The sequence below is a fragment of the Schistocerca serialis genome, unplaced genomic scaffold (assembly GCF_023864345.2).
Source record: "Schistocerca serialis cubense isolate TAMUIC-IGC-003099 unplaced genomic scaffold, iqSchSeri2.2 HiC_scaffold_1407, whole genome shotgun sequence".
In the NCBI taxonomy this organism is placed as follows: domain Eukaryota; kingdom Metazoa; phylum Arthropoda; class Insecta; order Orthoptera; family Acrididae; genus Schistocerca; species Schistocerca serialis.
Window position 1 is genome coordinate 2,320,947 of NW_026047633.1, and position 16,448 is coordinate 2,337,394.

At 42.7% G+C, this 16,448-nt stretch overlaps 1 protein-coding gene across 1 annotated transcript in view; it reads right to left on the reverse strand.

The window, feature by feature from the left end:
• Positions 1-12,425, reverse strand: part of LOC126442779 (uncharacterized) — a 42,832-nt gene extending 30,407 nt beyond the window's left edge. The window contains exons 1-2 of the mRNA XM_050090811.1: positions 11,909-12,425; positions 3,430-3,557 (exon numbers count right to left, since the gene is read on the reverse strand). Coding sequence (XP_049946768.1) covers positions 3,430-3,557; positions 11,909-12,065 — 285 coding nt within the window. The 5' untranslated portion in view covers positions 12,066-12,425. The remainder of the gene's footprint in view (positions 1-3,429; positions 3,558-11,908) is intronic.
• Positions 12,426-16,448: the final 4,023 nt, after the last annotated feature.

A 16,448-nucleotide genomic window follows, 5' to 3' on the forward strand; every position in this document is an offset into this window, starting at 1 on the left:
CTGTTTGTCACAGTTCTGACTGCATGTTTGAGATTATGAATGTTTCATTGCACACTGCGTGCGTCCACGTGTGTGTGTGTGTGTGTGTGTGTGTGTGTGTGTGTGAGAGAGAGAGAGAGAGAGTGAGAGTGAGAGAGAGAGAGAGAGAGAGAGAGAGAGACAGAGTATATATTTCGTGTGGAACATGTACAATATGCATCCGTGTAAAGAAAGTATTTTATATGTTTATGGTTCGTGTGTGTGTGAGTGCGTGTGTGTGTGTGTGTGTGTGTGTGTGTGTGTGTGTGTGTGTATGTGTGTGTGTGTGTGTGTGTTGTTTTTGAGCTGCCATTGCTTTTGCTGTTCTAAGTATGTACACACTGAAAACTTCTCTCTCTCTCTCTGAGTTACTAATAAGTGTTTAATAGACGTTGGAAATGAAAAAATTACCTTATTCACAAAAGAATGTGTATATTGTAATGAATCAAATACGAAATAACAAAACTGTTACGTATATAACAAATACGAGAAAAAATGGAAATTAAAAAGCTTTCAGTTGTTTTCACAATACAGTTGTTCTTCTTTTTCATATTTTTTGAATGAAATACCTCCTTTATCAGTTTTATATTGATGGCAGGAGCCAGAGAAAAAAGAAATTCTTTTCGAATACATAATTTTTTAAATTTACATACATACATACATGGCCGACCGGTTCTAGGCGGGATCGCGATTTATCGCCTCCAAGTCGTATTTGCGTAAGTGGAGCTTTGCGGATGTGCGCCAGGAATACTGCACGCGTTTACGTGTGTGTGTGTGTGTGTGTGTGTGTGTGTGTGTGTGTGTGGGACGTGCATCACGTCCTCGCTGTGACAGCGTGCGGTTAGCGGTCAGCGTGCAGCCAACATCCCGTTTGCGGTCTGAGCCGCTTCCCACTTCCGACAGCCCGGCTGTGGGCGTCACAGCAACACAGGGCGAGGGAGGCCAGCGAGCGACACGGGCCGAGTCCACACAGTAGGGGGCCCGGCGTACGGACCGAACCAAACTCACTGTAGTGGTGACACGTGGCTGCAGTCGACTCTTACCGATACGTCGATAAGCAGCATAGAAAACGAAAAATAAAATTCAGAATTTCCCTCGTTGTGCAGGAGCAGTGAATTGGAAGATGGTGCACACTTTTGAATCGGCACCTTCCAATACGTTGAATCCGTCGTCCTTGCCATGGCGCCACTGCGCTTTCTGCCATCTAGACCTAATCTATGCCGGCCGGTGTGGCCGAGCGGTTCTAAACGTTTCAGTCTGGAACCGCGCGACTGCTACAGTCGCAGGTTGGAATCCTGCCTCTGACATGGATGTGTGTGATGTCCTTAGGTTAGTAAGGTTTAAGTAGTTCTAAGTTCTAGGGGACTGATGACCTCAGAAGTTAAGTCCCATAGTGCTCAGAGCCATTTGAACTATTCTGACCATACATACATACATATTTGTACTCAGTATTATGTGAGAGCCCAGTTACCAGGGGCACAAGGTCAAAATCGTAAGCTGCGTCGTTACCTGGGCCACAGCACGCCCTGCCGTACTACTCTGCAGGGCTGTAGTGAAGAACCACGAGAGGAATTATCTCGAATACGAATACCTCAAGACTGCTGCAGCTGTCTGAAGACTCACGTTTCATTCAGAGAGCAAAGTGTGTCTTTAAATCGAAACTATCTGTACAACATTGGTTTCACGGAATAACTTTTAGCAATTACACTTTTCCTAAGCAGGTGCAGTGTATGATCAACGATGCGTAGCTGCACCGCAAATGTAATAAAGAAGTCGTCCTTTAAACGTTCTCGCAAGCTGTGAGGTACTAACTGTACAAAATATTGGATGCGTATCAGGTAAATTGCCTTTGCTGCAGTGAAATGCTTGGTTGATGGTAACGAAAACAAGATGCAACGATAGGACATAATACGATGTCAGCAGAAACCATTCTTAAATACGGAACCCGCTACTGTCAATCGTTGAAATTACCATCCAGCAAACATCCGTAATATTTATAGGAAAAACATTTAATCTACCCAGAACCTTTTCAGTTCACTAAAACAGGTATCGCGTAATTCTCTTCTCAAAGGATCCAAAATGAGGCTCACACGATACTTTAGGGACTGGCACGTTGCTACATACGCCACAAAAAGTTACACAAAGACACAGATCATACTGCGTCTTTTTGCTTTCCATGTATACTACTGTCAGAATCCAAATAGTCATAATGCACAGTGGCCATTCTATGTGTTAAGGTTGGGTTGTTTGGGGAAGGAGACCAGACAGCGAGGTCATCGGTCTCATCGGATTAGGAAAGGATGGGGAAGGAAGTCGGCCGTGCCCTAAATCAGAATGGCCGGACACGGGATTGAACCGTCGTCCTCCTGAATGCGAGTCCAGTGTATGTGTTAAGAGCACATAGCTTTTACTCTCGGTAGTGGGAAAATCACTGGTGGTGGTGTTCATAAATCATAGACAGAGAATTCAGACTCGATAATGGTTCGAGTTAGGCCACGAGACACGTGCAGAAATGCTAACGACTGAGATGAATGCTCTCAGAAAGCAGCGTCCGGTTTCCCGTTAGTCTGGCACAGATTTTCATTGGCCTTGACGCTTGTGACTGTAGTAGCACAGTGCCTTTAACAAAGCCACTCGCAGACGCAACACGCTCCAACTGGTGGACCTCAACTGCAGGTTTTCGTTATTGACGCGCGTCCTCTGTGGCTGCGGCGGCTGGGGCATTGCCGTGTCACACGGACAGTGCTGGCTGGCAGTGGTGAGCACAGGGGGCCGCCAATGGCGTCGCGCCACAAGTGTCAGCTGCGCTATCGTCTTGTCATGGAGTCGTGGGAAATGGTCACGTGAATGTTAAGGTGGGAAGAGTTTGAGCAGTTGTCTCGAAATGTATGAATTATGTGGTACGTATACAGGTTAATAAGGAGATTTGAAGTTGACGAACCTCCATGTTGAGAGAAGTAAGTTTATAGGCCTTCAATATGGAGTAGAGATTCTTAGGAAGAGAAGATGCTGATGGAGACTTGAATTGCCACACTGAGACTCTAGACCACTCCCCACTAAATATGAAGCTAACATCCTTCACCTTGTAAAGCAGCATGCAAAGTTATCTGAATCTGTTAAAGAAGTAGCTAGCAAATACGAGAAAAGAAAGATACAGACGATTTTCTTCGATCTCTAACCATTCCGAACTTAGCCTCCCTGTATCATAGCCCCAAAAGGCTCACAGAAGTAGAGGTTGGTTCAGAATTCTTCCAGATGGTTAGTATTAGAACTGGAGAGCCAAAGATAGCTACAGGATGAAAAAGGTATACTGGGAAACACTCCCCAAGAACTGACCAGGTGGTGTGTGTCATTTTCTCACACCCTGTACGTATAATACAGTTTATAAGAGGAGGAAAAAACTCCACTTACCATTCGTTCGAATGCGAGGGGAACCAACAGCTGCGAGGTGTGCGTCGCACCGTGTGAGAGCAGCTGCGCCAAGTCCCGCCAGTAGCTGGAGAGTCGCTCCCGGAAAACAGCCGCCTGGACCTGCAGTCCTGCACAAGACGGGAGACGACGGACTGGTGAACAAGCCAGTGGATCAGACTTCTGTAGAAGCACAGCTTTCACTTTCTGCCCCCACAAAGTGTATGCAGGTAGCATTTACCTTTTGAAACTAGATCAATATACAATGTCAGTAATCGTATGAGTTATAGCACGGACACCTTGACCGGACGTTACAAAGCTCATATTCCAGCGACAAATTTAAAGAGCACATCAAGCAAAGAGAGAGTACCATCACCTAACGTAGATCCAGTAATAAAAATTAACCTAAGGGTAGAAGTATCAAAATACCTGAAGGAGTGGAAATATACAACTATTTCAAAAATCACCCACACGGGTTGCCCAACAATAAGACAGATTTAAGAAATAAGAGATCTTGAGATAAATTCCAGTGAGTTTTACGTGCTAATAATAGAAAGTAACATAAATGAGAATGCATAGTTTGGCTATTTGACTTTGACTTACTGACAAGCATAGGACGTAACGATTTGCACAGAATCGTGTCTATGCTGGTTTTATAATATGAGTAGTCTTTACTATGTTTCCCGTGAGTTGTATGATATGTATGGAAATGAGGAAGAATTATGTCCACTCATAAACGTTTTTATATTTAGAATGTATTTATTTTAACATAAGTAATATATTTTAGTAATTCAGTAAAAAATTGAATAAGGTGTTTTGCAAGTGTAGCTGAAAAAGCCATTCACGGCCTAAACTTTCTAAGGAGCATGGAAATGTATGACTACATTTGTACTGCTACAGTACCTTACATATTAACAGTACATTTTACAATTACATGATGATACACATAATGTTCTGTAATATGTGACATGTATCCCATCACATGTTTTTATCTCTTTTTTTGTACTCCTTTTTCTTTTTATTTGCCCACCGGATCAATTCATGTACGAATGTTGTTGTGAATGCGATTTATACCTTTGTGATGTTACTGTGGTACAAAGAATACACATGTAAAATTATATATATATATATATATATATATATATATATATATATGATTATTACTGCCATATTTTTATGAGCAGCCAAGCTACTGTAAGCCTTTGACGATGGATACCATATGTACTATTACGCACTATCACAATAAAGAAATGTCTTATGTTTTTTCTTTACGCGAAATGCTTGTATCGTAAACAGAATGCCAAATTTTGTTAACAAATGTAAACACGATATTAAGATACTCTGGTATAAAACCTTTATTGTGGGATGTACAATCACTGCTAAGGGCAAAGAAGAAACGACTTGTGAATATGTTCCCCACCAACCGCCTCAGTTGTCATATGAACAACATGAACAGTGGTTAGAGGGGATTCGTGTTAGTGATGTTAACATCAGTAACAATAAATTTACCTGATGCCATTGCTATGATCCTTACGCTCATGTAAAGTTGATGTACTCTCGGAGTTAGGAGACTCAACATACAGAGACAACAGTGAGATATACACACGTCAGAAGATTTGTAAATTTTGACACCTCCAGTGGCCCGATGCAAGAGATGTGCTGTTTTTAGCATTTTTTGTAATATAACTGCTTCATGTATGGGAGGATAGTGGCGTTCTATACATGCCATCTGCACTTCCCTCTCCGGTTATTGCTGTATACCCGTATAAAGGGCATAGGATCGAAAATGTAGTCGTGAAAACATATAATGTTATAGTTAATGGCAGACACAACGTCTTTAAGAAAAATACTGCACTATTTTTATGCCTGTGCCAGATTTTTGGCATTTCGTTCTTATGCGAGCCTATTTTGAGTACAAAAAAGACATTGCTACAGATGGAGAATGATGTGTGGACACGATGTTTGTTCTGTTCCTAATGCTATTGGAATTACTCAGCGCAAATCGCAAAAGAGAAAGTCCAAAGAACGTGCATCTTAATAACGAATCATCGGCATGAGGGACTTGAGAGCATCGTACCGACACATTACACTGGCATCTGGCTGTAGGGAAACGACTGCAGAATGTATAGCCACGGGTTGGGGTGGAGACAACACAGTGCTGAGAAGTTCACCAGCCATCACAGACAGACCGATGTAGCCTGGGCTGAGATCTGTGGCTACCACTGACACCACACCACAAGCAGCATAGTGTAGGGCGTTCTGTGGTGTTCAGCGGCGGGAGTCGCTTCTGCCTGTGGCGGTCAGGTCGACGCTGCTCTGTCCTCAGGTGGCCTCGTGAGACGTCACGGGAAGCAGCGGTCGTCGAGATGCCTACCTCCCCAGCCCACAGAAACAAACAGGGGTCAGGAAGACTCGCGATCAAATCATGTGGAAGGCATATGGAGAAGTTCTTAGGAATCTCGAAAATTTGGAAGCCAAATTATTATTCAAACTGGTTCTCCAGATAAACAATCAGTATCTCTCGAAAATATCATTCACATAGTTCTGTATGTTCAAGGACAGACAAGTGCGAGGACATCCGCACAATTACCTAAAGCGCTCTCACACTAAAGTTGCTGACAAGAATATGTGTATAAGAGGAAAAAGTAGATTGAGGAAGTGCTAGATGACGATCAATTTCGTTTTAGGAAAGATAAAGGCATCAGCGAAGGACTTCTCAGTTGGCGATTGATGATTAAAGCGAGACTTAAGGAAAATCTAGGCATGTCCGTAGGATTTGTAGTTAGATAAAAATCGTACGATAATTTAAAATGTTGCAGGATTTCCGAAACTCTAAGGAAAATGGGTGTAACCTCTAGGGAAAGAAGGGTTACGTGCAATTTGTACATCAAACAAGAGGATAAAGTAGGAAGACCAATAACAAACAGACTAGGTTAAGAAAGGTAAAAGACATACATCTAATCGCCCCTACGATTCAATCTGTACATCGAAGGAGCAATGACGGAATTAAAAATGGGGTTCAGAAATGAAATTAAAATTCATGTTGAAAGGTTATCAGTGACAGGAATAGCTGAGGTCATTGCTGTTCTCAATGGAAGTCAGAGGTAACAGTAGGAGATGTTGAGTAGAATGAACAATCTAATGGGTAGACTCTATGAATTAAGACTAAACCAAAGAAAGATTAAATTAATGATGTCTAGCAGAAATCAGATCAGTGTTCAACTTGTAGAATTGTAGACGAGGATCAAGACGAACTGAAAGAATTCTGCTACCTTGAGGACATAGTAGCCGGTTCAAGTGGCCGTGCGGTTCTAGGCGGTGCAGTCTGGAACCGCGAGACTGCTACGGTCGCAGGTTCGAATCCTGCCTCGGGCATGGATGTGTGTGATGTCCTTAGGTTAGTTAGGTTTAACTAGTTCTAAGTTCTAGGGGACTAATGACCTCAGAAGTTGAGTCCCATAGTGCTCAGAGCCATTTTAACCGAGGACAAACTAACTCATAATGGAAAAATGAAAGAGAACATGAAGAGTAGAGAAGAACATTCAAAGAGGATGTTCACGGCCAAACGAAGTCAACTAACATCAACTGTCAGTTTTGTAACAACGAAATCAAAGAATCATTGATAAAATTATTTAATAGGATAGATAAAAGAATCGACTCACGAAGCAGCGGCAGAACACACATAGAAACTGTTGTGATTGGCAAGCTTTCGGAACCAGTGGCTCTTTCTGCAGGTAAAAGGGTTGAAACGGAAGGAAGAAGGGTTAAGGAAAAGGACTGGACAGGTCTAGGAAAAGGGGGAAAAAGGGTAGATTTTCGGAAAGTCACCCAGAACCGCGGGTCAGAGGAGACTTACCATACAAGATGAGAAGGAATGTTGGGGACCGCATCCAGGGAGCTTAAAGGTGGAAGATAGGTTAATATACAAGACAGAGGTTACTGCTAAAACATTGATCTCGAGTTAACAAGAGTGTGTCCTCCTATAATAGCCCTGTAACTGGCAAAACATATTCTATCAAAGGGAGAGCCAGCTGCGAAAAGATACAAGTCATATTCCAGCTACTGCGTAAACACTGTTTAGCCTTCTACATAGGCATGACTACCATCACATTATCAATTAGGATGAATGGGCATAGGCTGAGGGTATATACTGGTAACTCACAATATCCTGTTGCAGAGCACGGTCTACGACGTGACATTCGTGACACCAGCGCCTGTTTCACCACCTGGATTCCTCCCCCAGGCACCAGTATCTCAGGACTCCGTAGGTGAAAACTAACTCTACAACGTGTCCTTGGTTCTCGCCACCCAGCTTTTTATCACTGTAACTACTCTTTGCTTCACTCCGTTTCAGTTTGCTGCATCTTTCATTGTCATTCCCATCTATTTTTCACCACCCCATCCCACCTCTGTTATGTACAATGTGCTTACCTTCTCACTCTTAATAACTTGTGATCAGTGATTTAGCAGTAATCTCTGTCGTGCATATCACCTTGTCTTAAGCTCTTAGGTTTTCAAATCTCGTCCGATGCAGTCCTCAACAATTAGTCTTCCCTCCTCATCTCGTACAGTAAGTTTCCCCTGACCCACAGTTCTGGGTGACTTTCCCAAAATCTACCCCTTAAGTTTTGAGCACAGTATTCTGTGAAAGTGAAACATAGACAGTGGGAAAACCGGGACAGAAGAGAATCGAAGCGTTTGAGATGTGGTGCTAGAGAAGAATGTCGAAAATTAGATGGACTGATAAAAGAAAAAATGATGAGGTTCTCAGCAGCTTCGGTGAAGAATGGAACATACCAAACGTTTTGGTAGGAAGATGGGACAGTATTTTGTTCTTGATCATGTAACCTTATTGTTTCCTCTTGGTTCTTGTACGTATCACCCGTATTTCTTTGCAACTTACTCCCATTTTTCTCAATATTTCGAACATCTTGCAGAAGTTTACATTTCCGGGTGCTTTTTCTAGGTCTAAAGGGTCTATGAATGTGGCCATTTTATTTTCCAAGTTTTGCTTCCCTCATCAGTCACAATATCAGACGTACCGCCCTCTCATGCTATTAGCCTTCTGACAGTCAAAATGATCGTCATCTATCATATCCTCTATTATCTTTTCCATTCCTCTGTATATATTACTCCTGTCGACAAATTCCATACATGAGGTGTTATGCTGGTTGTGCGATAGGCCTGCAAGTTTCTGCTCTTCATGGTTGTGTCTAATGGTATACCACCATTCTCGTATATTCTAGACGCCAACTTCAATAATTCTTGGTTGACACTTTCGCCAATGATTTGCTGATCAATTGCTGTGTTTTTTTCTGTTTCCCAAGGTTTCTTTTCCGTTAGCTCCTTATATCTATCTTTGTTTGACCAATTTCTACGATGCCCTTTTCATAGGTGTCCATTTCTGTTCAAATGAACTGCCTGTGTGGTATTCATCAACGTAATATCTACAGCGCAAGAGAAATTCAAATGAAGTTCGTGATTGCTTTGCACTTTAGTGTACCACTCCTTTCCGCATTTTGTTCTTCCAGACCATTCTCTTAAACTTCAATCCACTCTTCATCGCAATTCAACTGACATCTGAGCTTATGTCTGGCCCTAGGTGTGCCACACATTCGAAGAGCAGGATTTAGAAAACGATAGATTTCGACTTCTAGACATAGATAATCGGACAATTCTTCCCATAAATACAGATGTACGAGTATTAAGAAGAGCCTCGCCAGGACGTAACCTCAGATGGAACTTTCCTGTGCCTCGATCCTTTTCGAAGCATACATCCCGTGGGGAAGCGAGCGTTTTCGATAGCTACCGACGGTTACCAGTTAAAACAAAGAGCGACAGAGGGAGAGAGAAAGGGACTCCCCTCTCTTCCACTCCGCTCCAAGGCCAAACCTCGTGTGCAATCATGACTGTTTGTACTGAAGCCATAATGTTATATAATTGCAGTACGTGAAGTTTTGATATTTTTATCATGTAATTTGTTAAAAGAAAGGCGAACAAACATGTAAAAGTAATGCATCCACAGTTTGAAACAGTTACACTGTTTTACATCTAAGTCAACTTAAAGATGCAGAGCTACAATTTTTGTAGTATGTGTATTCTGATATAAAGCATAACGTGCTACAGTTGCAAAATTGTACATCAGCAGTTGATTTGATCACTGGGATGTGTATCAACAGTTGTGCATGTCCCATCAACAGAAACGTGTGTTCTTATGCGTCTCCACTGTTGTTGTTGTTGTTATTAGCAGAAGTAGTATAATTGTCACTATCGTGTGCTGCCCGTGTACTTCGCATGCCGTAATGTTGACTCATTGAGATGTCAGGTTATATATAAGAGAGTGCACGAATGCCTTAATTTTATCAGGTGGAATAAACGCATGAAGAAGTAAATAAATGTACACGATGTGCCAAATTCCGCCACTTTTTATAACGCACATTACACTATTTCTAAGGACACGGGCTCTGTCGTTTCTTGCGACTCTTAGTGTCTGTTCTGCTGAGGTTGGCATCGTGTAGTGGATCCCCGTACGCTCTGTAGCGTATGGCATTAAAGGTCTAAAAATTTCGTAAAAGTTGCTGTACGTTCCTGCATTGTCACTTTTATCGCAACGACAATGAACGAGAGTCTTAAAACGTCACGTGTCAGAGATCTGTGCTGAAGTTTAGTGAGCGAGCAGTCTAGATCGCATCACATCGCATAGTGATTTTTTAATCCGGACCTGTGCGCTACCTTCATGCTGAGTACCCTGGGGACGCTCCCAAGACAGCAGCCGTGTTCACAGACCGCGTGGACACGCTCCTGGCTGGAAGACGTTCTGCCACATCCCGACATGCCCGCTAAGCCATCCGGTCTCAGCCTCACAGGAAATGTCTGGCACCAGCGTGTGGGCAGCGGCGCTCTCAACGTCCCTGCGGTCTGGCGGCTCTACGGGACCTGTTGAGTGACGTCAGCTGAACACGACACAGCTGGAGAGACTCGTGGACTCTCTTTGTCGGCCAACTCAGGCCCTTGTCGAGGCTAGAGGCGGTGTGCTCTACTCCTGTGTCAGCATGATCTGTCTTTATCTGACATCGAATGAAATCTGTTCTCAACCTTCATGTTTATTACTTGTAACCTTCCACATAAACATAACTAACTCGACCTTGTTTTGTAAGGAGAAAAACGTACACTTGCGAGATCTCAACCCTAGATACCAAACACCCGCCCTCTCTTAAAATAAATGGCCATACTTATGATAATAGTCATTTTAGACGTCTTGAATGCAGGTTGCCTGCCACTGGCTGCGCCCCACTGCAGCTGCCTGATGCACGAGTGCAGAGTACTGTGCAGCGGGGTGACGTCCAGAGCCCTCAGACCCTCTTCACGTCGAAGACGTGGGAAGACGAGTGTGGAGCCGGTCACTTCTGCCCCATGTGTTTCACACACACACACACACACACACACACACACACACACACACACACACACGGATCTCTGTTACGGACAGAGGCAAGGTGAAATCTGACAATATTACCTCTTCAAAGCAAGCTTGTTTTATATAAAACACACACACGCACACACACACACACACACACACACACACAGATCTCTGTTACGGACAGAGGCAAAGTAAGATCTGACAATATTACCTCTTCAAAGCAAGCTTCCTAAACAATCAGTTCGTGATTTTACGTCTCTGTCGCATTGTGCCAATGAAGTTGTTTGACGAAAATGGTCGTGGTGAAAGGGTATCGTCATCATTGTCACCACCATCCTCTCAATCAACTATTCTTCTCTCCATTTAACGGGTCTTCTTTATGACTGCCGCAACTGATCGCAAGGTACAAATAGTAGCACAAAGAAACGCTCATAGAGTTTCTTTTGCCTCGTGTAAGAGTTAGTCGAATAGCCACATATAACGACGCTTACGGGTCACAACTGTCGCGAGCTTTGACGTTTAAACGTGGCAATTTGACCGTCACTGTATACTGCTCCTGCAGGTGCCACACTGTCGCTTGTCGGTTCACCGGCACTATAAACGCGAACCTCTTACTCACCGTACCGTACAGTAGTTCGAGCTCCGACTATGGGCGAACGCAGCGGAGCGTGCCAGAAACAAGTGGTACACGAGCGTTGAAAAACTATGTGTTCAGAAAGTCTAACTGCGTACAGTCATAATCGTGGCACAAATCTCCGCGCGACATAGACAGCTGGGGCTCACACCTTGCAAGTGTGCGTTTTGTATGTGAGACCAGGTTGGTCATCTTCTCTTGTTAGATGCAGTCGGTTGTCATTAGATAACTGTTTCTTTTCTTCAGAGTGATTATTATTTAGTTCTTATGTTTTTATTTCTATGCACTATAATTAGGACAGAATTTTCAAATGTGGTGCAGCTCCTTCACCATGTGTTGATTAACTTCGACGAGAGTTTTTATAGAAAACCTAAATGTGCACATTACGCTTTATTTAACAATAACGAACTTCCAAATAATATACTCACCAGGTTTATTCCTCCACTTAAACTGATTATGACGCTCCCACTCACATCTCACCCTGCTGGCCGTGGCTCTTGTGATGCGTCGAACAGCATGCGCTGACTGGGACAGGATATGATGCCTCAGATCATCCGTTTGCAGCGTTGTCATGTTCCATTCCATGTTGTTCAACCTTTCAAAATAAAATGGAGTCAGCTTATGTGACAGATGATATCCTGAAACATGATTGTATTTTGTAGACTAGAATAGTGAAAACTAAACTGAACTTGCCCTTCTCCAGCTTTTACGTTTCCCATTGATAGAGGTCGCCAGCCCATTAGAGACGAATCGAGGTGTCAGACAGGAATTGTTGCGTACATCACGGCTGGTATGCGAGTCTGCTAACATATTCTGGCGAACTGATCATTTCTGATGAAATACAAGAATTCACATACAAACATGCAGCCAGAACTATGATTGGACAAGCACGGCAGACGGCCTTCAAAGGCATGGAGTGGGCGCTCCCCCACAACATGGCTCACCGTCTGCTCCTTGGCGCCATAGTCACGAGCAGCACCTCCACTATAATACCACGTTTTCAAGACGTTGCCATGTCTCTCCTGTGCCGTTTGGATGAGGTTGAATCTTGGTCTTTCGTGACAAGAAAGACCATACTGCGCTACCTTACTCAGTTGGACTGAATACTTATTGCACTCTGTCTTAAGAATTAGTACCTTGGCATCCTTGATTGTGAGATTAGCAGGGACAAAATTTGACAGAACATGCAACCACTAAGTGGGAGCTGTTGTAGCAATGTCATTAAGAGTCAACATGGCTCCTTACGTCTTAACTGTGTGAGTGCCATTCTCCCACGCTTTAGCACAATATGCGACTGGGGATCGTCGTACAAGGCTGTGTAGGTGACCAGGCACCGGTGCAGGTCTCTATGCATGGGTTCTGCTGCGGGGCGGGACTGTCGTATTTTGGGCTGCCATTATGGTAATATGAACAGTAGCAGGAAACAGTATAACGGGAGTCGGATTCTTTAGGAAGGTAGAGCAGAGAGTGTGTTACAGTGAACAGTTCAGTGATACAGTTAAGCTTATCACAATCGACAGCAAACCAATACCCACAACGATAGTTCAGATAGTACATGCCGACGTCGGAAGCTTAAGATGACAGAAAAGTATATGAAGGTACTGAAAGGGTAATACAGTTCGTAAAGGGAGATGAAACTCCATTACTCGTGGGAGACTGGAATGCAGTTGTAGGAGAAAACGTGGAAGAAATGGTTACTGTAGAATATGGGGTTGGGATAGGGAATGAGAGAGAAGAGAGACTAACTCAGTCCTGTAATAAATTTCGGCAAGTAATAGCGAATACTCTTAATCACAAGAGGAGGATGTATAATTGGAAAAGGCTGGGTGATATGGGGAACAACAGTTAGATTACATCATGGTCCGAAGGAGATTCTGAAATGATATAATGGATTGTAAGGCATACGCAGGAGCAGATATAGACTCATATCACAATGTAGTAATGATAAACAGTACGTTGAAGGTTAAGAGATAAGTCAGAAAGAATCGATACGCAAATGTGTCAGATACAGAAGTACTAAGGAATGACGAGATACTCTTGAAGATCTGCAAGGCTATGGATACAGCAACAAGGAATAATCCAGTAGGCAGTCCACTTCAAGAGGAATGGATATCTCTGAAAACGACAATAATAGAAGTTGGAAAGAAAAATATAGATACAAAGAAAGTAACTGCAAAGAAACCATGGGAATTAAAATAAATAACTGAAGTATTTCTTTTATTACCCATGATGAAAGAAGGAAGTTCAAAAATGTTCAGGGAAATTCAGGAATACAGAAAGGCTAGTCACTGAGGGATGAAATAGACAGGATGTGTAGGAAAGCTAAGACGAAATAGCTGCCTGAAAAATGTGAAGAAATCGAAAAAGAAATGATTGTTGGAAGGACTGAGTCAACGCATAAGAAAGTCAAAGCAACTTTGAATGAAATTGTTAGCAAAGGGTGGTAGTATTAAGAGTGCAGTGGGAATTTCACCGTCAAAAAAGGAGGAGGAAGTGGATATATGGAATGAGTACATTGAAGGCCTCCATGAGGAGGGAAGATTTGTCTGATGTGATAGAAGAAGAAAGAAAAGTCGATTTGGAAGAGATACGAGATCCAGTAATAGAATTTAAAAGAGCTTTGGATGACTTAAGATCAAATAAGGCAGAAGGGGTAGATAACTTTCCATCAGGATGTCTAAAACCATTGGGGGGAACTGGTGACAAAGCGACTATTCATGTTGGTGTGTAAAATATGTGAGTCCGCCGACATACCATCTAGCTTTCGAAAAAATATCATGCACACAATTCCTAAGACTGCAAGAACTGACAAGTGCGACAATTATCGAACAGTCTGCTTAACATCTCATGCATCCAAATTGCTGACAAGAATAATATATTGGAGAATGGAAAAGAAAATTGAGGATGAGTTAGATGACTATCAATTTGGCCTTAGGAAAGGTAAATGCAACAGAGAGGCAATTCCGACGTTGCTGTCGGTGATAGAAGCAAGACTAAAGAACAATAAAGTTACGTTTATAGGATTTGTCGACCTGGAAAAGATGTTGAGCAATGTACAATGGCGCAAAGTGTTAGAAATTCTGAGACAAACAGGGGTAGGCTGTAGAGAGAGAGACAGGTAATACACAATATGTACAAAAGCCAAGAGGGAAACAATAAGAGTGGATGACCAAGAATGAAGCGCTCGGATTAAGAAGGATGTGGGCAGGGATGTAGCGTCTCGCCCGTATTTTCAGTATGTACATCGATGAAGCAATGATGGAAATACAAGAAAGGTTCAGGAGTGGGATTACAATTGAAGGTGAAAGGGCATGAATGATGCGATTCGCTGATGACATTGCTATCCTGAAAGTGAAAGTGAAGAAGAATTACATGATGGGGTGAATGGAATGGACAGTCTAATGAGTACAAAATATGGGTTGAGAATAAATCGAAGAAAGACGAAAGGAATTGGAAGTAGGAGAAATGAGAACAGAGATAAACATAACATCAGGATTAATTGTCACGAAGTATATCAAATTAAGGAATTCTACTACCTAGGCAGCAAAATAACCAATGACAGATGGAGCAAGGAGGACATCGAAAGCAGATTTGCACCGGCAAAAAAAGGCATTCCTGACCAAGAGAAGTCCATTAGTATCAAAGATAGGCCTTAATTTTTAGGAAGAATTTTCTGAGAATGTACGTTTGGAGCAGAACCTAGAATGGTAGTGAAACATGGATTGTGGGAGAACCGGAAAAGGAGAGAATCAACGCATTTGAGATGATGTACTACAGACGAATGCTGAAAATTAGGTCAACTTACAAAGTAAGGAATGAGGAGGTTCTGCGCAGAATGGAAGAGGAAAGGAATATGTGGAAGGGACACGATGATAGGACATCTGCTAAGACATCAGGGAATGACTTCCATCGTACGAAATTGGAGAATACATCCAGCAAATAATTGAGGACGTAGGTCGCAAGTGCTGCTCTGAGGTGAAGAGGTTGGCATAGGAGAGGAATTTGTAGTGGACCACATCAAACGAATGAGAAGACAGATGACTCAAAAAAAAAAAAAAAACACATGGAAAGGTCTCTACCGTTTCGTCTCCAAATGCTGGAGACATCTTCAGAGGCTAAAAAGGCTCAGGCAGCAGTTTGAAACTTCTATAAACTGTACAAGCTGAACTGTTTGTTCGGATCCCTGCCAGTCGGGCTGTGACGTCATCAGGCGGCTGCTTAAGAGCGCAGAGTCACGAGTGCGTGTGTTGTCGAGCTTCTGCCGGGGAACACTTGGCGCTGGTTTCAGTATTCAGCACTGAGGTCAGCAACTAGTCTAATTTCTCTCATTCTTCTTTCCGTTAAAGTTGCTTTCGTGCTTTGGAATTTGAATGCCCTCTCTGTAAATTCAAGCACAGTAATATTGGTTCCGTATTGCAGAGACGAATTTTTAGTTTCCCTGGTCCCAGTGGATGTTCTGCAACTGCCGATTTATTGCTATTTCGCAAATGACAACTGCTCTTCTGTTCCTTAAGCAAGAAATGAGTACTACACATGTGTGCTTCACTGTGTGTGCAAGACAATTTATATACTCCTCCTGTGGCAAGTGCTGGTCGTACATTCTTTACAGTGTTCGAAACATTGACGCTCCTTCATAATTGGTATAAACACTGCATCAATACTATGTATTCCTCGTACTCTGATCATGTGAACCATGACTGCTTTTACGAATGGGAGTAAATCTTTGTTTCTTCTTCAGGAGAAGCTCCATACCTTTATGGACTTATTGCTCTATTAAACTCTTTCTCAGATTAATCATTTCTTCTGAATGTAGTGTTTAAATGGTCGGAGCGTTCCTCCAACTCCTCTGGTGACACATTATTTAAGCCAAGCCCACCAGTGTTCTCATTACCGCTCTTTTCAGTTTGTGACAATGACTGGAATTTTTGTGAATGTATCCACATGTGTGAGTGAGGTTTTTGCAGACCT